At 35.3% G+C, this 24,232-nt stretch overlaps 2 protein-coding genes across 4 annotated transcripts; both read left to right on the top strand.

Annotated features, from left to right (window-relative positions):
• The first annotated feature begins 456 nt into the window (after window positions 1–456).
• Window positions 457–19,516, top strand: LOC143449942 (fibronectin-like). Of its 2 annotated transcripts, XM_076950294.1 has the most exons (25): window positions 457–530; window positions 610–771; window positions 2,091–2,208; window positions 3,974–4,261; window positions 9,843–10,127; window positions 12,314–12,595; window positions 13,206–13,478; window positions 14,142–14,197; window positions 14,341–14,548; window positions 14,652–14,758; window positions 15,052–15,226; window positions 15,357–15,504; window positions 15,756–15,883; window positions 16,044–16,150; window positions 16,239–16,401; window positions 16,509–16,642; window positions 16,782–16,932; window positions 16,996–17,148; window positions 17,354–17,502; window positions 17,866–18,028; window positions 18,099–18,216; window positions 18,276–18,332; window positions 18,410–18,482; window positions 18,592–18,682; window positions 19,278–19,516. In XM_076950294.1, exons 1-25 carry the CDS (start codon window positions 483–485, stop codon window positions 19,376–19,378), a joined length of 3,738 nt encoding a protein of 1,245 aa, XP_076806409.1. In that variant the 5' UTR covers window positions 457–482; the 3' UTR covers window positions 19,379–19,516. The 2 variants fall into 2 exon arrangements, with proteins under 2 accessions (XP_076806409.1, XP_076806417.1); XM_076950302.1 differs by lacking the exons at window positions 18,099–18,216; window positions 18,276–18,332; window positions 18,410–18,482; window positions 18,592–18,682; window positions 19,278–19,516 and adding an exon at window positions 17,699–17,761 and having other exon boundaries at window positions 17,866–18,005.
• A 224-nt stretch (window positions 19,517–19,740) lies between these two features.
• On the top strand, window positions 19,741–22,207 carry LOC143450140 (tyrosine-protein phosphatase non-receptor type 7-like). 2 transcript variants are annotated; one of them, XM_076950584.1, is made up of 6 exons: window positions 19,741–19,885; window positions 20,007–20,134; window positions 20,377–20,537; window positions 20,911–21,034; window positions 21,123–21,231; window positions 21,368–22,207. In XM_076950584.1, the coding sequence occupies exons 1-6, from the start codon at window positions 19,756–19,758 to the stop codon at window positions 21,427–21,429; spliced, it is 714 nt and encodes a 237-aa protein (XP_076806699.1). In that variant the 5' UTR covers window positions 19,741–19,755; the 3' UTR covers window positions 21,430–22,207. The 2 variants fall into 2 exon arrangements, with proteins under 2 accessions (XP_076806699.1, XP_076806691.1); XM_076950576.1 differs by having other exon boundaries at window positions 20,911–21,046; window positions 21,368–22,186.
• Window positions 22,208–24,232: the final 2,025 nt, after the last annotated feature.

The following is a 24,232-nucleotide window of genomic DNA, read 5'->3' as shown; positions in this document are numbered from 1 at the left end:
GTCAATATTTTTAGGGGGTAACAATGTTTATGTTGTTATGTATTGTCATGTTATGTATCTATAATTAATTATTTGTCTAATAACATCTTAGATTAGGAATTTCCTGGTCAGCTCTGGCCAGTTTTTTCTTTAATGAGAGAATTCTTTCTCTGACATTTTAATATCTGCTGTCTTTGTGTATATTGCTATATTTGCCTTATGTATTTTCCTACAATTAAACTTTTTTAACAGAATTTAAGGCTTCATACGTAATTTGTTCTTTGTTATAAAACAGTTCCTCTAAACATTCAAAGTAAATATTTAGGCAACATCTGTAATTCAGGTGATTGATTTCATTTTTTAAAAAAGTATTTCTTGTACTAGGCCTATAGCTGTTTGCTATGGCTATATTGATTGCTCTGAAAAAATCGAACTGCAAAATATTTACGATAGTGACTTGATGCTTTTTCATTGCAGGTGATTGCAACTTGCTGTGGATAGAAATGCTACAATCAATATTGCTCTTATATTTGTCGGTTATTGGGATCAGTGTAAGTTAATTTTTGTGACTTTGTGAATTGATAAATTTATAAAAAATTTTATTCAACAATTACTCCGATGGCTTCACAGGTTGCGCAGTTAACTGTAGCAGAAATTCGTTCAACTTCATTCACCATAACATGGTATAACTCACCAGGTTCATCTTACAAAATATCAGTGGTGGAAGAGGGTACTGGTTCCAATTCATCAGGAATCACTCCTCCAACTGATGCCATTGAGGCCTCACAACCAGTAAGTCTTGTCATGACTTTAATTTTGAACCAAGTTGCGCCTGATCTTTTGCATTTATTATTGTTTTGGACCATATCATATCACTTTTGCTTGCCATGTTGTTGCATCTCATTTATGCACCTTACCTGTATTACAGTGAATTAATAGTCGACTAACTTTCTAAATTTCGGGGTGGGTCTTTACATAAATTGGGGATTCCCTTAACTTAAGAAACAGTTGTACCATTTACTTTTGTAATGTAGGGAGTAGGGTAGACATGGTTTATCACAAATTTAAATTTAATGTGAAAACGGTAAGAGATAATGGAAAGGAATAAAAGTTTGTAACCTGGTCTGACCTGACCATAAGATTTCAAAAGTTGTAAGTTGCAATTGTAAGTGGATAAACGTTTCCTGCTACACGGTAGGTTGCTCGCTTTACAATTGGCATCATAACTTAACTACTCTGTTGCGATAGTTGACAAAACCTTGAGATTTAAGCTGCAGACGACCCAAGACCTCATTTTATTTCTTTGATTTTTGTTTGTGGAAGCGCGTAGATATATGCGCGTAGAGTCTAAACAATTAAAGATGAATCATTTCAGCTAATGAATTACTTTAGTATCATCCCAACGATAGATCCGTAGATAGCAGCAACGACGTTCTTGGGACACAAGAACCTCTCGCTTCTCATGTGTGGCCAGAGTGTGATCATTCACGTGATGCATCAGCTAGGGTCTGATTATTCATGCATAACTACAAGTTTGCTAATAAGTAGCGGCCAGCGTGTAATGAAATCACCTGTTACAACCACTTGCATACCACGTAACATCAAACTTTCGTCAGTTTTCCACCACACTAATGTGACAAAAAAGACAAGACGCAAAGACAATAGGTCATTATTGAAAGCCATTCGTTAATTATATCATTAGGAAAAACTAAAATCCCAAGGTGGAAAATGCCGCCTTAGGTGCGTATCTATTATCTACTTATACCCTAGACTTTGCAATTATTTTTGAAGAAAGTTTTGTATGTAATTCAAATTAAAATGTCTGTTAAAGTTTTTTAACACCCAGTTGATTAAATTTGAGAGGTATTGATATTTGTGACCAGTTTTTGATTGTGAGAGAATTAATCACACTTTGAGCTGTTGCCAAACTTTTTTCAAGAAATGAGCACGATAAATAGTCATAGAGTTACTAAAAGTCTGACACTCTAGATATTGGCAATATGAGAGTGTACTGTGCTAAATTGCCTGTGTGTGAGAAATGCACATATTAGCAGGTAAATGAGAACGTAAGCAATGGGGTGTTTGTGATAATTATATCTGCTTTTTTCCAGTTTGAAGTTACCATGGCTACTGCACCCTCTGTTCCTATTAAGCCAAACGCTTTATACAATGTTTTTGTCTATGATATGACCAATCCTGATGTAGATGAACTTTCAAACCTTAGAACAGGTATTTATTTACTAATATTGACATTTTAAAAAGAAAAGCGTATTAATAGATAGTGACCAGGAACAACAAAGTGTTGCATTTTGCTTGAAATTTTATTACCCAATTTCTGAACCTTGCTATGATAAATAATTATGTATGCATTCATCTTTCATCATATTTGCTACTGTAGCAAATGTTTTTCAATGCGATATACAGTTTTGTGATGTCATTGTTGTTTTTAGCAAACCATAGTGACATCAAATGGGCGTACAATGGAACCCTGTTAGGTCCGCAGGACAGTAGTGAAGTGGTCGTGTTTAATAATGTAATGGTTGGGCTAGTAGATGTTGCACTAAACTATGACATCACAATTGCATGCAAGAACTTTTAAACGAATGGTTCTCAAACCCAGAGCCAGGACCCAAGTTTGGGACAAAGGTGTTTTGTTGGGTCATGAGCCCGTCTGCCTACAAATTATAAAAAGTTACAACCTAGCCTACTTTTTGAAGTTTAGAGACATAATGAACAATTGGAAATCCTATAAACCTATATTACGGTAGCTTACTGTTAAAAACTGGTAACGTCAGCTACCAAGCTTGCAGTGAGACACATATGGTGAATAAAATATACTTAATAGGCAAGTATATGACGTTTTAAAATCTTTGTACCTGGTATTTCGAAAGTATACATTATAAATGGGCAGCTGTTGCACGTATAAATATGAGAATATGTTTCATTTTAAGGCGCTTTTTGATGCGTTAAAACCCAAAATTTTTGAGCATTTTAGGTGGGTTGGTCAGGACAGAGGAATTTTAGACCCAGGTTTTAAAAATTTTGGGCCTGCCTCCCTCAACGCAATCCTAAATTTGCCACCATTGATGCAATTAATCCTTTGCACACGTTTTGGTTAATATCAATCCTATCGTACAGTGAACAATTTAAAATGGCCATTGAATTTCTGAAAATATCTTAACCGTTCACTTACCTCTGTGCTTGTCCAAAATGTGACCTTCAAAATGATTGTTGTTAAAAACAAATACAGAAATAGACTAGACGTGCGAAGTACCATGCTTGTGATTTGCCCAGCACCAAACCATAGGATAAAGTACTAAGTTCAACAAACAAGCCTGTTTGTCCCAGATCACTTATCTTTGACAATGGAAATTTGACATTTGGAAAACACTTTATTTTCTAAATTTCATTATTGTTATTGTTTTTCTGAATTTTCTTTAAGAAAACCTGGTGGCTCCTGTTGGAGCAAACCTGACAAAAACTGATGCTTAGAATTAGGGAAGGTTTGTGCGGCTGTTTAAAGCCCTTAACCTTGATTATGTTTGATTTTAGCTTCTTTAATTCAACAGCATTAGGACTATTTAGTTTCACTCTCGACACAAACATGTTGGTTTTTTGGGACATAAACTACTCACGATACAGTACTGGTATGCAACTAGATGCCTGGACATAAATCTCAGTAAAGCTGAGTGCAATTAGTGCTAGTTTTATTATAATTGGCGGAAAAAACAATTGATTTTATTGTAGCGTCAGTCATCAAGCTTTATGATTTTATGATGTCGTGACGGGCAAATTTCAATACAGTTTCATCAATGACTGCTTATCTTATCAATGACTGACTGCTCATACTAGTAATATTTTTCAATTCACTTACTGACAACGATTCCTTCATTTAAGATCATCTTGCTCTGAACTCTGCTCACCTTAAGTTAAAATGTTGTTTAGGAGTTTGTTGCGATTTTTCATTGTTATTATGATTGAATGTTTCTTTCAGCTGCACCTGCACCAAGTATGCTCAGCTTCAGTGATGTTGGCACCAACCAATTTATTATTAGCTGGGAATATTTGAATCCGACAGCTATTGGCGTCCAAACAACCACAGAATATCGAGTAACTTATTCAGATGGCTGTGGATCAAGTCAAACTGAGTCTTTGTCAGACATATACACATATATGTTGCAAATCACTGGACTGACATCTAACACTGATTACTCTGTCACTATTCTGGCTTGGAAGAGTGATGAAATATTCACTGATGATAGCGCATCATCACCTGTAGCAAGTGAGTGTTGTAATTTCTCATGTTACTTGGCTATTTTGAATTTTTTGTTTACAATTCTTAAACAAACTTTTAAATGTTACTTTGGAATGACCATTAGCCATGTTGTCATACTTATACAGATAAAATTTTGTTTTAAACTGCATACAATTAAATCTTTACAAAAAAATTACTCATCGTCATAAGTTAATGTAACATTGCTTGCACAGGTTGACCAAGGACTAGGGGGTTCAATGATATTGCTAACCTCGTCTGGTCTTGATTCATGATTGAGAATGTAGAATTTTAACTGTAAAACACTTTCCCAATTACTAAATCGCCTGATTTTATTGTGGCCTAGATTTAAATATGCCTGATATGTGACAAGTAATTGGCTCCATCTATTGAACTTTTTTGCTTTAATTCATTCTTTATGGCCATAAGGAACCACATTTGGAAATTGTGATATGAGACACACAGAATCATTGAAAGTACATATAGCACAATCTTGTATCGTCTTTATCAATTGTACAACTCGGTGGATAGTAATAAATAACATGACGTTACTAATTTAGAAAAATAGCATCACTAGCAACCAATGCTCCCTCTAATTTTTCACGAGTCTGAGCAAACACAAACTCCCTGAGCGATCCCTTGAACCACTGTGAGCAACATCAGACGTGCGCACTGTGGTCATGCCAGCATCGCATCCATTGAAGTCACATGATTTATTAAAAGAATCAAATTACAGCATTTACATTTCTGTTATAACACTTTTAATTAAGTGCTTTAGCCCATTTACACAATAAAAATTACAAAAATCTTGTTCATGACCTGTGTAGTATGTTACCGCTATTGGAAGTATAAATATTTAATTGTAACTATGGCATAGCATGAGCTTCCAACCAAACCAAGCCAACTGTAAACTCCTGATTTTGAAAACACACTTAACATTTTTATTATAAAGCTCTGACTTGCATTATGAACATAAGCCATTGTGTGAAGCTCCTGCCATGCACTGGGTGAGATTGTTCTACAGTGGTTTGGGATACAGTCAAGTAACTCTTTTTTCACGAAATTCAGTATATGACGAAATCATTTGAATTTTAAAACTCAAACTAGTGGCAGCGTTCAATGATCAGTTTCCATAAAAGAAAATTGTAAATAAGTGACACTAGATGAGCACATTCTGATTGAAGACTTAACTTTCACCTTAATTTTCCCGTCTGTCCTTCTCACGTCTCCAATGGTTGTACACATCGACAAGGTTTCGTCTGCTTGCAGCTTTGACTTTATGTGCATCAGCTGGTCCAAATGATCCAATTTAAGACGATTCATTAAACTAAATCCTCTTTCACAATCCGCACTGGATGTATGTAGCAAATGTAGCACAAATATCCACAAGCTGTGAGACGTGTTTCAGTTCTTAACATTTTAGTGTTGCAGTCACCATATCTGAAAATGTGCTGATTGACCCTTTTTTCAGTTTTTTCCTCATTATGTACTTGAATTCAGCATATTCACCGTTAATGGCCTCCACAGAATATGGCTGGTGGGGAATGGCCTCATACTTCTTTGCCAATGTGGCAATGTCTGCTGATCTGTACTCAAAACTGATGTCTGAGCTCAATGTCCAATGCAGACCACTCCTTTAATTCATCCTCTGGAAACCGAGCATCCAAGTGATCGCAGAGATTACGAATAAAACAAATAATCTCACCGGTATCTCTGCCATCAGCTGACGCTTCTGTTCACAGCTGAGCTGCACTCAACTTGATATCCTTTTCCCCTGTCAAGTATTGGGAACGCAGCTTCTCAATCTTTGCTCTTGCAAAGCAGTGCCCCTCCATCACAGTCAGGTTGCGTTTTTGAAAAGAAAGGCAAAGGTGTGCCAGCTCGCCCAAAACATCTCCTAGAGCAGTGAGAGTGAACTTGAACTTTGAATCGATCAGCTTTTTGTAACAGTAATTCGCCACTGGATCTCTGTTATCACTGGATTCTCTCTTGCAGTATTCTTCCAAGACAGTGTAGTTCCTCAGAACAGCATTCATGGCTTGGTCCCGCGACAGCAACCGCACTTCGTTCAGAGGCCTGAATGACAGCGAATCCTCATTAAGAATCTTTGCTAGCTCTTTGACTTTTCCCCTCTTTGCAGTGGATCTAGAGAAAGTGGAATAAACTGTTCTAAGAAAAGTTTCCACGTCACGCATCAAAGGTACCTCTTTCCACGCATCATCAATGCCCAAGTCCTCTCTATGGGCTACACCAGTGGTTCTCAACCTTTTTTGGCTTACGGCACCCTGCAAAGAACCAAAAGATTTGGCGGCACCCAGAGTCAAACCAAAAAGTTTCTGCATTGAATAAAAATAATTTTCGCCACCGTTTTCCTGGACTATTGGTTAGTGCGCAATAACTTGCGGCACCGTTTTGAAACGTAATTGGCACCCGGGTTGAGAACCACTGGGCTACACAGTGTTGCTCAGTTAGGTGTGGTATTTGCTGCTTTAATAAAGCTGCAACTCCGTTGTGCTTTCCTAACATTACTGAGGCACCGTCGGAGTTCAGCATCACCATTCTCTGCATGTCTAGTTTATGATTGGTGTAGAACTGACCTGCACAATATCCCGAGCGGTGCATGTCGTCAGCTGGACGATGTCGCCAAACACAGTTTTATGGTTAACGTTATTTTCCTCTCTGTATTTAATATACAAGAGTAGCATTTTGTGCACTGTTATGTCTGTGCTCTCATCTACGACCAGGGTGTGCCAAGGTGCATTTTTAACTTTACACATCGTCTCATTCTGCACTATTTGGTTGAAAGAATTCACAAACTCAAAGGCATAATTTTTGTTTCGCCAGCTTTCTGGAATACTCACTTACTTTGCCATGTGATCGTGAATTTGTTGAACCGACAGCATAGAGGCATTCATGTTGATGGCTAGGAGAATATCGTCGATGAGAACTTTAACTTGCTCGGGGTTGGATTTCTTTACGAGTGACAGCTCGTTCCTCTTCTCTCGATCTTTGGTGCTCTCCCTCAACAATGTACCGATCCCCATTCCCATCTTGCATCTTCTTACAATTCCCACCGCTTTCAAGTGGCTTTTGTGCTGAATGTGACACTTAAGGTAGTCCAGCTTCCATTCTGTCCACATTTTCCCCTCCGAAAACTCACTTGCTATTTTGGCTTCGCAACATGTTTTGCAGAGCAGACCTTTCTCGCTCGAAAAAGAAAAAATCTCACCCAGTTTCACAGTTTTTTCTTCCAGTTGCCATTTGATACGCCATACGATACGCCATACTCCGACAGCCATTCCATCTTAAAGGAATCGCATTTCTTTTTTACTTTGGCTTGGTGAGGGGATGTGCCAATGCGTGTTCGTTTTGCCATTATTACAAGGGGTCAGCATAAACCGTGACCCGACACCTAATCGAAAGACACTTTATCGAACGACACTTAATCGAACGACAGTTTATCGAACGACACTTAATCGAACGACAGTTTATCGAAACGACAGATGATCGAACCGACAGTTGATCGAACGACACTTTATCGAACCGACAGTTGATCGAACGACACTTTATCGAACCGACAGTTCATCAAAGCGACAGTTGATCGAATCGACTGTTGCTTCTCCCGCACACAGTCATAGCAAAACGTGACGTACAGTTGCACTGTTTGCTGTAGAAAATTAAAATTTGGTGACTTTTCATAAAAAATGTTCAGCTATCTGTCCATGTTTGTTTGGTAAAGTTGGATTTTGTAATTTTTGAGATATTGTGATATTTATATAATTTTGCTTTCTCCGCATTGAAGCGTAACGTTTTCGTTAACTCATTTACGCACCAATAACTTGACTAACTATTCTCTTTTGTTCTCTTCTCACAGCGGGGGCGCGGTGTAACAAGAAGAATTTCTAGAAATGTGTCACTTTTAGAAATACCTAATTTACACTAAATTCACTTTCTTTAGTTTTACAATTATGATGTATACAGGAAGCCAGTTGATGTCTCTACTAACCTGTAAAAATCTCATCAGTCTACGACGCATAGTTTTCTAGTAATTAACGATTGCAAATGTGTGTGCGGGGTCGGCCACACCTAGTTTTTTTAGTAAACTCGCGAGCCTGTTTAGGATAGGGTTAAAAAAGATCCACAACTTATCGAAACAACTGACGATATGCACTGATAAAAGCACGACAACTGACGAAGTGCACATTTCAATCGCATTCATTTAATTACAAGTTGTGTGCAATTGCTCGAAGATAACTTTTTATGTCAATATTCGTTGAGTCATAATTTTCGACTATGCTCTTCAGCCGTTGGTTGACAGTCTAGTCTAGTCTACTGTACAGACAATCTCGTACTTAGTGATTCTTGTGCGTATTCTTGTGATATCTTATTAATATGTGGGCGGGCCGGCCGCCATGCGAAATCGTACACTTTATGATACAAATATAAAATATAGATATAAAATATAAATCGTCAACTTTACGATGGAAATATAAAATATAGATATAAAATATAAATCGTCAACTTTATGATGGAAATATAAAATATAGATATAAAATATAAATCGTCAACTTTATGATATATACATCACAATTCATTAATGTACACCATTACAAAGACCGCACATCACAATGGCTTATTGTCTCAACGTTTGAGAAACACGCAAAAATCTTGCTTGAACTGTCGGTTCGATAAAGTGTCGTTCGATCAACTGTCGGTTTGATCAACTGTCGGTTCGATAAAGTGTCGTTCGATCGGCTGTCGGTTCGATAAAGTGTCGTTCGATCAACTGTCGGTTCGATTAACTGTCGTTCGATAAAGAGTCGTTCGATCATCTGTCGGTTCGATTAACTGTCGTTCGATAAAGTGTCGTTCGATAAAGTGTCTTTCGATAAAGTGTCATAGTACCAGCATAAACAGCACTTAGCATTATTAGCGAGTCTTCACTCCACATTGGCCACATCGGCTAAAACACTGGTAGCGACACAAGTGGGCGCCTGTCAATGACGTTGATTAGCTGCGTAAATACGTATGTGAATCGCATAATTGGCTGGAACAGCTAGTCACTCACATTGAAAAATAGTACAGAATGGATTATTATACGTTTATTTTATTTTCAGTTCAGGTTGGATTTTTTTCTTGTGTGCAGCACGGATTTTCTGTGCGCGGACACCGTGTCAGCATTGCGCATTTGCGCACGCGCGCAGTTTAGAGGGAACAGTGCTAGCAACCCACTACTTAAGAAGTAACACACTGATGCTTAGCTTTGATTAAAAGAAAAGTTTGTTGGCTTGTTTTCCATCCGAAGAAATGAAGGGAATGCGGCAAACATTGCCACTGACAAGGATATTTTACGAGCAGTTTAATCCAAAAAAACAAAACATGGAGAAAATCATATTAAAGTATCAAATTGGTCATTTACAGGAGAATTAAGAAAACTTTTCAGCTTGTCAGCATGTAATTGACCATCACCTATTTATCTCAAATAAAGATTGTTTAGGAATTTCCACCACCACCACACATACCAACCTACTCAATCTATGAAATGTTAAGTTCACTTATTTGTATGATATAATGTAATTTGTTGTTTCAGCTTTTGGCAAACCTACTGAATTATCTGCTACAACCGTGACAACGACATCAATTGAGATAAGTTGGAGTGCTCCTGATACAACTGGTAGTGGTTCTGCATCTATTGCTGGTTATGTTGTTTTATGGATACCTGCCAGCAATGATGGTTCTAGTACAAGGGATGTTATTGGCACATCTGCCACTATTGACAACTTGCAAGCAAACACTGATTACCGCATAATTGTTGCTGCCAAGAGTACAAATAATGGAGTTGATGCAGTATCTGATGCATTATCTGCAACAACAGGTAAATGTTTATGCACAATGCATGGAGTAAAAATTGTAAAAACTCAATGTTGTAAAAAGCTTCATCGAGTTTAAAAAGCAAAAAGAATTGGTTTTAATCAGTTGAAAAAGAAAACCATAATTCAAAGTGAATACACTTTTTAACAGTGCACACACGTGTAATAATGATTTCTAATATTATGATGTAACAATTCTAAAGTAATTGTAGTAATCATAAACTAACATGTGGTGGCAATGGATAAAATTATTCAGACTCATCATAATCAAGCAGCTAATTTAAAGAGCGTTGATTTTGCTATTTATCAGTATAACAGGATTCACCTGTTTGTATGTAAAAGAATATCTTGGACTACTCTTATCAACAGATTGTGCCTTTCATGTGTTTTTTTGGTTAACCCTATTTTACACAGAAAGGTGATTTTTGGCCCCCCTCTGTAATTACAGTATTTTGGCCTCAAACAAAACTTGAGCATGATTCGTTTCTTATCTTAAAATTTATCCATGTTTTAGATGTGTTTGTCAGGTATTTGTAAAAGGTATTTGAGTTGTGTTTGTTTTCTTTTATTTAGTTTAATTCTGATAGTAAGTTACGTTGAATGAACTAGCATTAACTGTCTTAATAAATTTAAATTTTGAAAAGGTGGATTAACTTTTTTCGTTAAAATTGATAAGTTTTTTATCCAAATCACAAAGTTATGCAAACTTTTTAATATTCATCGTCACATCTCTGGCAGTTGTTAGCTTCAAGTTGGAATCTTGAAAAGATTCCGAAAAAATTCTATTGCCACAACCTAACACAGCTAGACTCTAAAGAAGGACAAGATTAAGGAATTGGCGATTCTACTCTTATGGCCATTGGCTCAGAACAATAAAAAGTCTTAACTTCTTAACACCAAAGCTTGTGTCAAGTATGGGACCCACTTTTAGAAAAGTTTAAGAAATGTGGCATAACAATAAAAACAAGAAAAGGCTAAAGATAAGAAAAGGATGAAAGTCAGGTATCATAGTTAGTATTGGAAAAGAGCTTTAAAACCATGCTGAGCTAACCTTTGTGATCCCTTGCTATAGTTACAAATTTGAGAATGATGTCACAGAGCTTGGCCCTTCCAGGTTTTGTGAAAAGTCGTCTTCTTTGCTTTATAAGTTAACATTAATCACTCAGCACATTTTTGTGCTTTATTTTATAAACTAAGTAGATTTTGGTCATAATAATATAATAACTTGCTCCTGATACATTTGATGCAAGTCATCAGTTCTTTTACTCCACCATTACTTTTGTTTGTGGTGTCACAGTTTCTGCTGTCACAGTTTCTGCTGATCAAGTCACAATAGCTATCTGATTTGCAACATATATTTGATGGTATTTTATAGGGATGTGCCGCGAGCAAGTTGGCATTAAAGTCGACTCAAACGAATCCGAATCTATTCATATTAGCACCGAAGAATAAGGTTTCATCCAAAAGTTGTCAATTCTTGCTTGTAACATTACGTAATTGATAAACAAATGGCTTTCTTTCAAAAAATAATGTTTAAAAAGCGATTGAAAAGGCAAAATCGTTAGGGAAATGATCTTCATTATAAGTACTGCTGACTTTATTTTAACTTTGTTGGCAAACTAAATCATCATTTTCTACTAAAGTCAGTAAATTTATAAATAATATTGTATTCGTGTTCGCCCGATACTTCCACAAACACGATATTCGGCGAATATATTTGGGTTTGGCTTCATATCGGCCCATCCCTAATATTTTGAGAACTGTTTAAAAAGTTTTATACTTTTAAAATCACATACATACCTTGCATATGAATGATTGGAGATTGTGAACTCCATATCTTGGGCATGTTATGGCTGTAATGCTGTTGCTAGGCAACGCTTGATTCTGAATTTCTAGTCTTAGATTTGATATAACCTTGACCTCAATTTTCCTAATTTTGCAACCATAGCTCAATTTTCTGTGATTAATATCAGAGATAATAAAAGTTTTGGTAAATTATGGTGAATAATTAGAAACATACAACTCTCAATCATTCGTGCACAAGCTGCATATGGTTTTGAAATTATAAAACTTTTATGACTAGAAAGAAATCATTTTCTTATGAGTTGATCACAATTAGTTTTGATTTTCTGAAAATCCTTTTGAAAATAATATTTATATCATCGTAGGATGTTTTGTGTTTTCTCTGCAGGTATCAGAAAACCAACTGGATTAATTGTCAAGGATACCACTTCTTCCACTATCCAAGTGACATGGAGTGCACCATCTGGTGGAAATGCTGTAGCCATTACTGGTTATGAGTTAGCATGGACACCAGCTACTGGTGGAGGTTCAATGATGGTGAGCACAGATGGTTCAACACCAACAACCATCAGTGGATTGAACTCCAACACTGAATATACCATACAAGTAACTGCTACTACAAGTGGTTCTGGAACTGGAGATAAGTCTGATGCAGTGACAGAAATTACAGGTAAAAATCATAATGGAGTTATAAATACACCCTCTTTTTCTTTTCTTGTTTTTGCAACTCAGATTTGTTGTCACCTTTGTGCCAGGATAAAAACATAAGCATCGTGACATTTTTGGGTGTAATGGAATAATATTGAACTTGCATTTTTTTGGGCTTTTTGTTTGGGCCAGTTTATTTTAATTGTAAAAGAGTAAAATAAAATTATTTTTTAACAATGATTTAAAACTGAATGGTTGATGTTGAGACTTAACAGTGTTTTGACATCAGTGTTTTGTGAGAGACATAATTCTAAATAAAGTCAAGAAAAAACAAAAACAGAAATAAACTGTTTCAAAGCTTTAAAGCAGACTCAGGGCCGATATTTCTATAATTTTGTCCTTATAATGACTTCTTTAAAACAAAAGTAATTATAAGAATAGATACAAGCAAGTCTTTTTCTTTAAAACATTTTATGAAAGTTTAAGCTGGTATGTTGTACAAAGTGACTGGTGTTTGTATTGAAATGCTTGCAGTTGACTTCTTGAAAAGGTTTATTTTAGATTTAGTTTGTGAATTACATTCATAAACATATTACTCCTAGGTATTTTCATGGTTGCTTGATGTGTTTTAGTTCCTGACAAGGTGAGCACTCCGACAATGACTGGATCGACATCGACATCAATCTCACTGGAGTGGGATGTAGTTGGAGGAAGTCAAACTGTTACTTACACTGTGAAATGGAATCCTGCATCTTCCGATGGAACTACAAGCTCCACAACTGACACAAATGTAGCTTCTGCAACTATCGATAAACTTTCATCAAACACAGGATATTCTTTCACAGTAGAGGCTGTAAATGATGGTGGTACTGGGGAAGGGTCAAATTCAGTTCAGTTTTTCACTGGTTTGTGATGTTTTTAATATCATTTTAAGTAGTGTTATATAAGTGATAGTTAATATTGTTAATGGTTTCTATGCTTTCATAATCTTACATAATAGTCTCTTATTTTATTTACTAAAGCCAGATATTTTGTCATGAACTTAAGTATCTATAAACTAGACTTAATTTTTCTTGTATACGAAACGTTCTATTACTTGATCCAATCACTAGATTCAAGCAAATGGTTTTCACATTTTGATGTTGTAATTTCCATCGTGTATGTTTTAATTAGCCTGAAATTAGATTTTTTGCTTCCCAGTTTTAGCATCATTTTCTTAATCACTAAATAATAAAAAATCTTCTTCTAACTTTCTAACAACTCTTTTTGATTAAAGAAGGTGAATATGTTTGAACACTTGCCCCTTACTTTAGTGGCTTATTGCAGTAGCCACCTCGTATATTAATTTGACTTTGTGTCATCATAATTGTTGCTACTCACATCATAATTAGCAGTAAGCAATTTCGATATTATTTTTTGAGAAACATTTTTTTCACTAAATTTTATTGGAAATTATTTGGTTAGTTTTCGTACTTATTAGTCTCTTTTGATTGTGTTTGCAAAGCTCTTCGCTTTAATTTTAACATTTAGTGTTAACGTTAACATTTTTAACGCTTTAACATTTTTAGTTCCCGGAATTGCTTCTATAATCAGTGTGACACTTGCAACTGACAGAACAACAAAGGTATGTTTTTTGCAGTTTTAAGCTGTTGCCTTAGTGCTGTTTATGTTCGTTTGTGAAAATGTTAACTTAGTGCAAAAATTTCAATCTACAGTTTTTTTGATATATTTTTATATAAAGCTGTGTTTAAAAACGTTTAATTCCAGGCAATTTTATCATTTAATCTTCCAACAAATGGCGCTGATAATTACCAAGCTACATTTGCAACTTCTGGTGAAAGTGATAAAACATTTACATCAACCATCTCTCCGATCAATGCTGATAGCTTGACACCAGGTCAATCTTACGATGTCACTGTGCGAGCAAGTAATACAGCTGGGTTCGGAGAAGAGTCATCATCTTCTATAACTATGGGTGAGTACAAAAATAATTTTATTTAAGAAGTTATAGTTATTCATTAATTATCCATGTATTTGCAGTAATTTAAGTTACATCACGAAAATGGCTTTTGTTTCAGCTCCTAACCCTGTGACTGGTCTAAGTGCCACAGAAGTAACCGATGAATATATTTTGATTAGTTGGACATTGCCAAGTTCAGCTGCTTCCGCCATTTATGACCGTCAGGTGAATCCCATAAGTTGTCAAATATGACAGTACAAAGCTGTTTGTTGCACATTAGAAAATCCAGGCTTTGCAACTATAAACATTGTCCGTTATAATGATATTTGATGCAAATTATATCATCTTAAATGCTCATATAATTTGCCACAGCTTTAGCTGACCGTTTGGATAAACTAATTATTACATGTATTGCATGTACTTTTTTATTATGATGTGTTTATGTAATCTTAGTATATCGTTATTGTGTCACTGAAGCTTGATTTTTTAACATGATTTTTTTACTTTATTGCAATTAGTTGATCAAATACAATGAGGAAGGAAATGTAGCACAACTCGAAATTCGCATTGATGACATAACATCGACATCATACAATATAACAGGACTTACATCTGGTGTGAGTTATATTATCGAAGTCTTCAGTGTGAGCAATGATGTGCTCAGTGAAGCTACCTCTATCACACAAGCTACAGGTGCTTTTGTGTGTTCATTGATCTTTAATTATTTATTGTACTTTATTGTATGATGTCTACAAGCTGTTGTGTGGTAGTTTGTTCATGATTTTGATCTGAGTTTATTAGGAAGTTGATATTCTGTTTGCAGCAAATCTTGGTCCATCTAACATAAGAATTGTGAATCAAACTACAACCAGTATAGAAATAAGTTGGTCACCACCTTTTGCTGAAGTCCAGTTTGATTCTTACTTGCTTTCATATGTTGTTGTGGGAGACACAGCAAGTGAAGTAGATAAGTGAGTGTTGTGTAATATTAGAATATGTCATTACATGCTGATAGAATAATACTGTTGAGATTGAAACACTCTAGATGACATCTTATGTTAATTGGTTTCAGTTGGTTGTGACTTTTTGTTTGCTTTTCATTGTAAGGAAAATGTAGTTTTGGAATGTAGTAAAAATGTAGTTTTGGATATTCTACCCATTAATTTGTGCCCAATTTCATTTTTTAAGAATTGTTGTTTATAGAAATTTTTGTGTGTTTCAGTAGAATCATTGCAAAGACCATAACAAGTTTTGTGATTTCTCCACTTGATCCCGGAACCTTGTATCGAATCTCAGTTGGAATTGTTGGAGAGGCAACAAGTGATCCTGTAACTGAAGATATTCCAACAAGTAGGTTTTGTTTTAAGACATTAATTTTGTAGATTATGAATGTATTTCCACATAAAATATCAGAAGATTATCCTGGCTGCCCTTTTATTCAGTCAACTTTCTGTTTGTATCATTATTTGTAATTTAAATTACAAAGTATCAAATTATATTTTGTGCTTAGTTCCTGGCGTGGTAAAGAACTTGGTTGCAATACAAAGTAATGGAAATCCAACAACTCAGCTTGATGTTACTTGGGATAAGCCGTCAGGAAGAGGGGAACGAATCAATGTAATTGTCATCTTTGTGGTCACATGTTCTATTACTACGATGGCCCTGGTGTGAATTCTTGTTTTTAAATCTTTGAATGTTTCTCCAGATAAGCTATGTTGGCCTGAGCATAGCAAGCATGAATGAAATGAGTGTTGGATTTGATGATACCACGGCAACACTTAGTGTAATACCCGGCAACACTTATGATATAACTGTGAGTGTCATAAGCAATGAATTGCAAAGTGACTCGATGGTAAAAATGAACGCAAGTAAGTTTGTTCAATTTTTAAACCAACAACTAAACTTGAACAACAATTATAAACATCAAGTCTTTAAATGGTGAGCTGTTGAATTTAATGAAATATTTCTGCCATAGAACCAGCTCAACCATTGGACTTGGTTTCAATTCCAACGATTTATAATATCAGTGTCACATGGACACCATCTGATGGTTTTATCCAGAAATATGTTATTGTAGCTCTCTCCGATGCAATAGAGCAATATAGAATGGTAAATGATGTCATGTGTAACATAACTAGATTACATATTAGTCCTGATAATAGTTAAGATTGATTATGACAACTGGATCTTAAAACTATTTGTCCTTTTACTTAAGGGTACAAATGTCACAGTTTTCAATTGTTTCCAGGATATCAGCAAAGATGATGCTTCACACGTCATCCCCAATCTAAGTCCATATACAGATTATGACATAAATATTTACAGCATCATAGTCGATGTTACCGGAAGCGACCAAGAAAGTGAACGTAGTTTAATTTCCAATCGAACCTTAGCAGCAGGTGAGTTTTTTATTTAACATAAGTTTGATGAATTCTTTCATTTAAAATCCTCTTCACTTTCAGCTCCTCCACCTCCACCTGCTAATGCTGCTGAGGGATTTAGCTCTGGTCAAGCAACCACAACATCCTACACATTTGTCTTGCCTGCAGATACTTTTAGTTCAGATAACGGACCTATTCAATACTATCCTGTGTTTCGCACAACTTCACTTGATGGTGAGATAAGCTTTGTAAATACAAAAGCAGATGTAATTGTGTCTAAAATTGTTAATGCTGATAGTTTCTGAGTGGGATTGCTCATTTTTTATTTCGAAGGAAATTATATTTTTTGGTCATAAATTTTACTTAAAACTGAAGGTAAAAAACCCAAAAGCTTGGTGTCTCGAATCCAGTTGAGCAAACAATGATTTTTATTGAGTAGGTGAAGCCCCAAATGTCAATGGTCCACTTGAACCATGTGACAAGGCCAGAGTGACAGAATGTGTCGCGATGTGGACTGATGACCTCGGCAACCCTGCCACTGTCCTAAGTGGAAGAAGAAAGAGACAAGCCGGGAATGAGCAAATCTCAGTAAGATTTTTATGGATTTCCTGCTTACGCATTTCTGTTTCAAGCTCAAACAAATTGGCAAGGAATGGTTCAATATGAGTAGATTGTCTGCAAGACAACACAGCATTGCTATAACACCTTTATCACAGCACGTTAATGAACGTTTTTTACTGCACCAGCTTGTTGTTTGAACTGTTTGTGCACTTTGATTTGATAGATCATATACAAATGATTTTATCGACGAGCTGAAATGGATTGCTCTGTGTTTATTTGCTCAATGGTATGTTCTTGGAATTGACAATCATCCATTTTTTTCAGTTACATAATTTAGTGATTAATAACTTTTAGTGATTGACGTTGTTAAGGTTTTAAACTTATACGCAGTTTACTCTTGGAAATGGTGAAATAACTCGGTCTCCATTCCCGGGCAGCCCCACATACACTAATGTTGCACTGGATCCCAACACTGGATACAGAGTCGCAGTTGCAGCAAAAACTGATAATGATGAACTGACTGTCACACAGTGGTCTCCTGTGGTACAGACTGGTAAGTATTTTGTCGTTTGAAAATTATCTTTGTTTTTTCTGACAATAACTTTTTTACCAATTTTATGCAGCCACCACCAGTAACACAGTGACAGTGGTCATTGCTGTAGTGGTCCCTGTAGTGGTCATCATTGGACTGGCAATTATTGCTCTGTGGTTCTATCGCAGACTGAGTCAAACAAAGAACAGGTTTGTTGTGATGTTTATGTTGTTAAAGTTGCGATGTTATTGAGACTTTTCACTTTTAGGCCAAACCAACAGAAATTGAATGTGGTCGATTCAGTGAAAGATAAAGAGTTGAAAAGGTGACATTTGATGGTGATGATTTTTGGTCGATTTGAATTTGAATTTTTTTTTAATTGAACAGGATTCTTTTTTCCAGAAACATTCTTCTTTCTAAATTTCTAACTCACATAAGGAATGTCTCACAACCAAACTTGTACAAAGAATTTCAGGTGAATTTCATTTTCATATCATCAGAATAACTTTGATTCGTTATTGTCTAATGTGCAACTTATTTTGTCAAAAGTCACTTAATTAATATAGCAAATTAAATATTTCTAGAACATTTCATTTTCTTATCCTAATTTTTCCAATTCTGTTGGCAAACTTTCGCAGAATGATGAGAAGAATCGTTGTCAGAATATATTGCCTTGTAAGATAACATTATGAGAATTTCAACTTTAATATTTTGTTATTTTGGATGGAATATTTTAAATTCAGTTCTTTTGTAGTTGTATGCATATTGAATATTACAGAATATTTAAATATTTCAGAGTATTTTTGAACCAATTTGAATCCAATTTTAGATTGACTACTCAAAGATTTGTTTATCTGATATCTGCAAACTTAATTTAGCGCCAAACATGTCTTTAGGAAGCTGCATAATATGTGATTTGCAAACTATTTTCTATTCAAAGCCCACCATGCAACATAACATTCATATCAGATACACCTCACTATTACACCATTTTCTTTCATTGTGACACATTAAGTGACAAAGGTGTGATTTCATAAAGTACTATTTTTATACTTAATAGATTCATTTCTTGGTCTTGTACAAATATTATATGTTTCTTGCTACCATGAAATATAATTCTAACTTTGATTTGACCAAGATTTATTGAAAGTTATTTACATGGATCAGATATCAATTTCATTGATACAGTTAAGTAAAACAATCCACTCTCCAAAACAAACCGGTTAATTTTCACTTTTCCTTTATTTGAACACTGTAAATTCTTTGCCAGATAATAGAAATCGAGTTAAAATAACGACCATATTTGGAGAAGAGGGCTCTGATTACATTAATGCATTAAGTTATATTCACGTGAGTACATGGGGTTTGTAGCATGTGAGTTTGTAATTTACTGCTGAATTACCAGAACAATTTCGGAGGATTATTCGTGTATAATTGGTGAAAAAGTTTTTATATTATTATGAATATATTTGTGTAAGTTCTTGCAGTCTTGTAAGTTTGTTGTAAATTGTAATTTTTTTATTGAAATTTGAATTTGTGACAAAGTGGCTTAAATTAATCTTGCAGAATTATGAGTTCTTTTGATTAAAGACGTTATAACATATCAAGCTCTTGCTCATTGAAGCCTTAGTGCCATTTTTTGAGATTGGTTTTAAGTTTTATGCTTGTACGATAATAATGATTGCAAATTACAGCAAATTCCTCTGTTACTTTTACATTCTATAACGTTTCAACATATTTTATTGTAGATGTCGACCAATGAGAAGAAGTACATCGCAACTCAAGGTCCGCTTCCAAATACAATGGATGACTTCTGGAGAATGATTTGGGAACAAGATTGCTTGTTTATTGTAATGCTCGGGAAACTTGTTATAAAAGGTCTATGTGATGAAATTCATTGTGTTGCCAACTCTGCTAACATATAATAAAAAACAGCTTGTTAACCATTTATCTCTTGCTTGTATTATCTTATTATCTGGTCTTAACTGGCTTGTAACAGGTGAAGTTACTTGTAACCAGTATTGGACTTCACACAATGAACCAACCACTGCACATGGTGTAATTATGCACCTTGTAGCTGAGAAGGAAAATGATTGGTGGACAACGAGGGAACTTATCGTTAAATGTGTAAGGATGTTATGAAAATTATATTCTAAGAAGTTGTATTGCCATTTTTTGTATGGTGCTGGCTTGTGTAATGTTACGCCAAAGATGAAGTCTTTTTATCATAGATATTGGTTAAAATTTAGTTACAGTTCGAATTACTACGTATACAGTAACTTATCCAGACTTTTTGTTTTCAAAATTAGTTACGATAGTATGTCGTAATTTGCATGCAGTAGACCTGACTATTGCAAACATAATTTAAGGATGAAAGTCAATGCAAACTGAAGCAATTCCACTTCACATCTTGGGATAATGACGATGAGTTTGAGAAGAAAAACATCCAAGCTTTGATCCGCTTCATAGCGCAAGTGAGGAAGGAAGTGGATGCAAGTGAATCTTCATCTCCTATTGTGGTGCATTGCAGGTGAGAGTTGAGGTCGAATATGCATCGAAACATATAATTGTTATTATCATTAATTATTCTCGTTCCATGCCCAATCCTTCATGATCATCTCTTTTGTTTCCTGTATTTAAATGCGTTGAAACTTGTGCGATTCTGAGATTAACTTTGATTTTGTTGAAAATATCATTTTTTTTAACTCTTTGTTTCTGTATTTTTTTTCACAGACTGTTGAATGCACAAATATTCCTTTGTTTTGTGCTCTGAGACTATTATCTGTGTTTCATAAATTTTTTTTTAGAATTGAAATTTGCAAAAGGCTTTCTAGGTTAAAATGAAACTAAGACAACTGCAAACTTTAATTTGGTTCTAGTTATCTAAAATGCTTTATTTGTAGCAATGGAAGTGGAAGAACTGGTACATTCATTGCACTTGATTGCTTGTTACAAGAAATGCAGGAAAAATCTTCTGTAAATATTTTTGAAACTGTTCAACAACTGAGGCAGGACAGGATGGCCATGGTCGAAAATTTTGTAAGAAAAGTTTATTTGTAGAAATTCTGTCAATATTTCATTTAAAGATTCTTAAACACTTGATTTATTCCTCCAGAAACAATACTTGGTCTTGTACAAGGGAGTTGAATGCGTTCTAAACCAGATGTATGATGAAGTTCTTCCAAACAGCGCCTACGTCAATGACCACGTCAAGAATGATTCAGGTACAACAGTGATTTGATGATAAATTTATTGCTGCTGTGGATTTAGAGAAAGACCAGCTTTAATGAAACAAAACTATCCTAATTAAATAATGTTTTTTGTTTCAATTATCTTTCTATTTTAAATTTTTGTTTGTAGATCAGGTTATTTATCAAACCATTCCAGAGTTATACAAGGAATATGACTTAAGTAATGTCTGATGTCTTGGAAAATGTTTGTGGAGAAAATTTCATTTATTGTGGAAACTGAAGGTTTCTTGTTGGTTTTTAAATGCACTGTTTTTTTCATCATTATATCGTTTGTTTACTGTTGTCAAGTTGTTCGACTTGTTCTGGTTGTTATATGACGTTGACTGCTTGAAAAAAACCTGCGTTAAGTTGAAAAACTGTATTCAGTGTTCCTATGTTCAATTTAATTGTTTATTATTTTGTCATTTGTAATCAGCAGATGTTTTATTTTTATGAAATTTTTTCTCTAATAATTCGAGTGACTTCTTTTTATTGTTCCCAAATTTTCTTGTATTTCCACTTAATCTTCATTTTATGTATTACTCGATGTTAAATTCATAGAAGAATATTACTGCGCACCGCTTTATAATAATTCTTGTTATTACCGGGTTTGATTGCGCTTTTAATGGAGCCGTCAATATTCGAAAATCGTGATTTCTATGAAATGTTGGGCTTCAATGTCACGCTTCAACAACCTCATAAAACGCAGATATGATAGCACTAGGTTTAACTTTTATTTGCTCAAATGAAAAGTGTCGGACGTGATGCTTTTAAAAACCTGTGTAATCAAAAGCCACTTTAAAAAACTTTTTGACTTAAAATTCCTGTTTTGAGTTTAACAAGCCATTGCAGCAGTAGAACCCATATACAGTATACACGTGATTATAATTTTGTATCAGCTGCATGTGATGGTGTTAACAAATTAATATAAGCTGCGTGTTGTAGCAAAGTAAGTTGCACTGGAAGTAGGTCTTGTTTCCGAAATTTCAGTATTCCCGGAAGGAAAGAACTGAATTAGAGCGTCGTGTTCTCAACAACGCGAGCTGAGATGTCTACCTGGCAATATTTCCGTTGCAATTCCCTTCCCAGTTAACTTCTTGCGCATGACGTGAACAATTTTTCTCCTGTTCAGTGATCATGGCGAACAGTCCATCAGCAAATAAGATATTTGTTGTAGTTTGTCGAAAATTCCACAAAGACAAGATGACTGGGGCTGGATCGATCAGATCAACATCGAAATCAAAAATGACGCAAATACTGCGGTATATCACCTTTCGAGTTTCTTTCATTTCTCTTTGCGTTGCGGTTGGTTTGTTTTACGTCCGCAATTTGTTTCAAAGTTGTCTCTGAAGTGTTCGCGTTTGTCCAACCTGCCCGAGATACTCAGAGCTCAAGATTGTTGCGGTTTTACGCCTCAAGAACCGTTAAAAATGCCTCGCTGTGAAACGTTCTCTCATATCTGCAAGCATGGTTGCAATTTATGGTGTACAATTTTGTAACCAAGTTGACTCAGACAAAACTGTGTTTCAATCTTACCAGAGTTACTAAAACATAGCGCAAAGAAACGACATCATGCTACAGACATAATATTCAGCTGTTTCCTCTCAATAATGAATGCAGCTCAATTCAATTTGTTTTTATAAAAATGACAATATTTGCCAAAGCATAACTTGGTGTGAAGAGCGTCCATGTCTAGAAGATTAATTCAAAATGATTAATAAAAATACAATTTGACGTTTTTCGGCAAATCAAGTACAGCCATTATCTCACAGGTAGATTGGAGAAAGTTATAGTGGTCAGTCAGACCAACCAATGTAGCCTATTATTAACTAATCCTGCTATTGAAATCAGGACAATTCAAGTCACAGATGTGGTTGGGTCGTCCTATATTTGTAGTCCAGAGTTGAACTGACCGGTCACCATAACATTCCACAGCGTTTGCAGTGATCGAACGCTGCACATTTGTTGTCGTGACTCGCGTGCAAGAGTGTGTGGTTCGTTGCTTGTATTTTTTTGGTAAACTTTTGTCAACACTAATGAGTTCATTTGGATGGAGATAACATTTTTTCAAGGCTGATCAAAAAATTATAGACTGCACAATAACAATTCGATTTTTAATCGTGCCCGACAAAAGAAACAGCTCAGAAATGCTTTCGTTTATATCAGTGGTGACGAACCCGTTCGCTGTCGCGGGCCACTTCATTAGTTACAGCTGAGTAAGCGGGCCGCACAACTTTTAAGTCATATGACTATGTAGTTTTTTTATAAACGATTAGAAATAGTTTATCAACAATAAGGAACAACAAACAAAAGTAATAAAAATCCCATGCGAATCATACAGTTGAAGCTATTTTATGTAGTATTGAAACATAAAATAACAAAAAATAAGCCTTGCATGTAAAGCCTTGCATGTATGGGCGTTTGTCAAATCGTTTGGTGGGCCGCACAAAATTGTTTGGCGGGCCGCAGGTTCGTCACCTCTGGTTTATATGAAGTCAAACAACACAGACGGTTGGTTGCCATTTATCATATTTTGGATTGAATTAACCACAGTAGTTTCAACATGGACAAGGACATTTGTTTCTAAATATTTATATGTTGATTGATAATTTTTAGTCGTATACACCATAAGCAAACTCACGTATAGAGTTCAACCTGAGTACAAAGCTGAAGGCAAAAAGATTTAATGATTATGTGGTAATTATAAAGCTCAATTGTAAATACAGTAAATAGAATGTGAAGCTCTGAAGCTAAACGAATTTGTGAATTGTCACAATTCATGATTCATCCGTTTGCATTGTTTGTAAACACGACATGACGTAACAAGGGAAGACGAAAGTGTTTGCTTTTCGTCTGTTAGTTCTTCTAACGCGAAGAAGCGAAAGTGAAACCGTTGCATAATCCGTGCGATGTTTCTGGTACCGTTAATGCATAAACGCGTCGCGGCCTGTTTCTGCCAGGCATGTTATAGAATTTCAGACAGAACAGTTTTAGA

This window comes from Clavelina lepadiformis, chromosome 1 (assembly GCF_947623445.1).
Source record: "Clavelina lepadiformis chromosome 1, kaClaLepa1.1, whole genome shotgun sequence".
In the NCBI taxonomy this organism is placed as follows: domain Eukaryota; kingdom Metazoa; phylum Chordata; class Ascidiacea; order Aplousobranchia; family Clavelinidae; genus Clavelina; species Clavelina lepadiformis.
The sequence above is the reverse complement of the archived record's forward strand: the minus strand, read 5'-3'. Positions and strand labels throughout refer to the sequence as shown.

Bases quoted from the DNA above. Each gene is read 5' to 3' on its own strand.
- LOC143449942 (XM_076950294.1), top strand. From the start codon at position 483: ATGCTACAATCAATATTGCTCTTATATTTGTCGGTTATTGGGATCAGT. The intron at 772-2,090 runs GTAAGTCTTGTC...GCTTTTTTCCAG, and splicing joins CCATTGAGGCCTCACAACCA to TTTGAAGTTACCATGGCTAC. The intron at 15,227-15,356 runs GTGCTTTTGTGT...TTCTGTTTGCAG, and splicing joins CTCTATCACACAAGCTACAG to CAAATCTTGGTCCATCTAAC.
- LOC143450140 (XM_076950576.1), top strand. From the start codon at position 19,756: ATGTCGACCAATGAGAAGAAGTACATCGCAACTCAAGGTCCGCTTCCA. The intron at 19,886-20,006 runs GTCTATGTGATG...GGCTTGTAACAG, and splicing joins CGGGAAACTTGTTATAAAAG to GTGAAGTTACTTGTAACCAG. The intron at 21,047-21,122 runs GTAAGAAAAGTT...TTATTCCTCCAG, and splicing joins TGGCCATGGTCGAAAATTTT to AAACAATACTTGGTCTTGTA.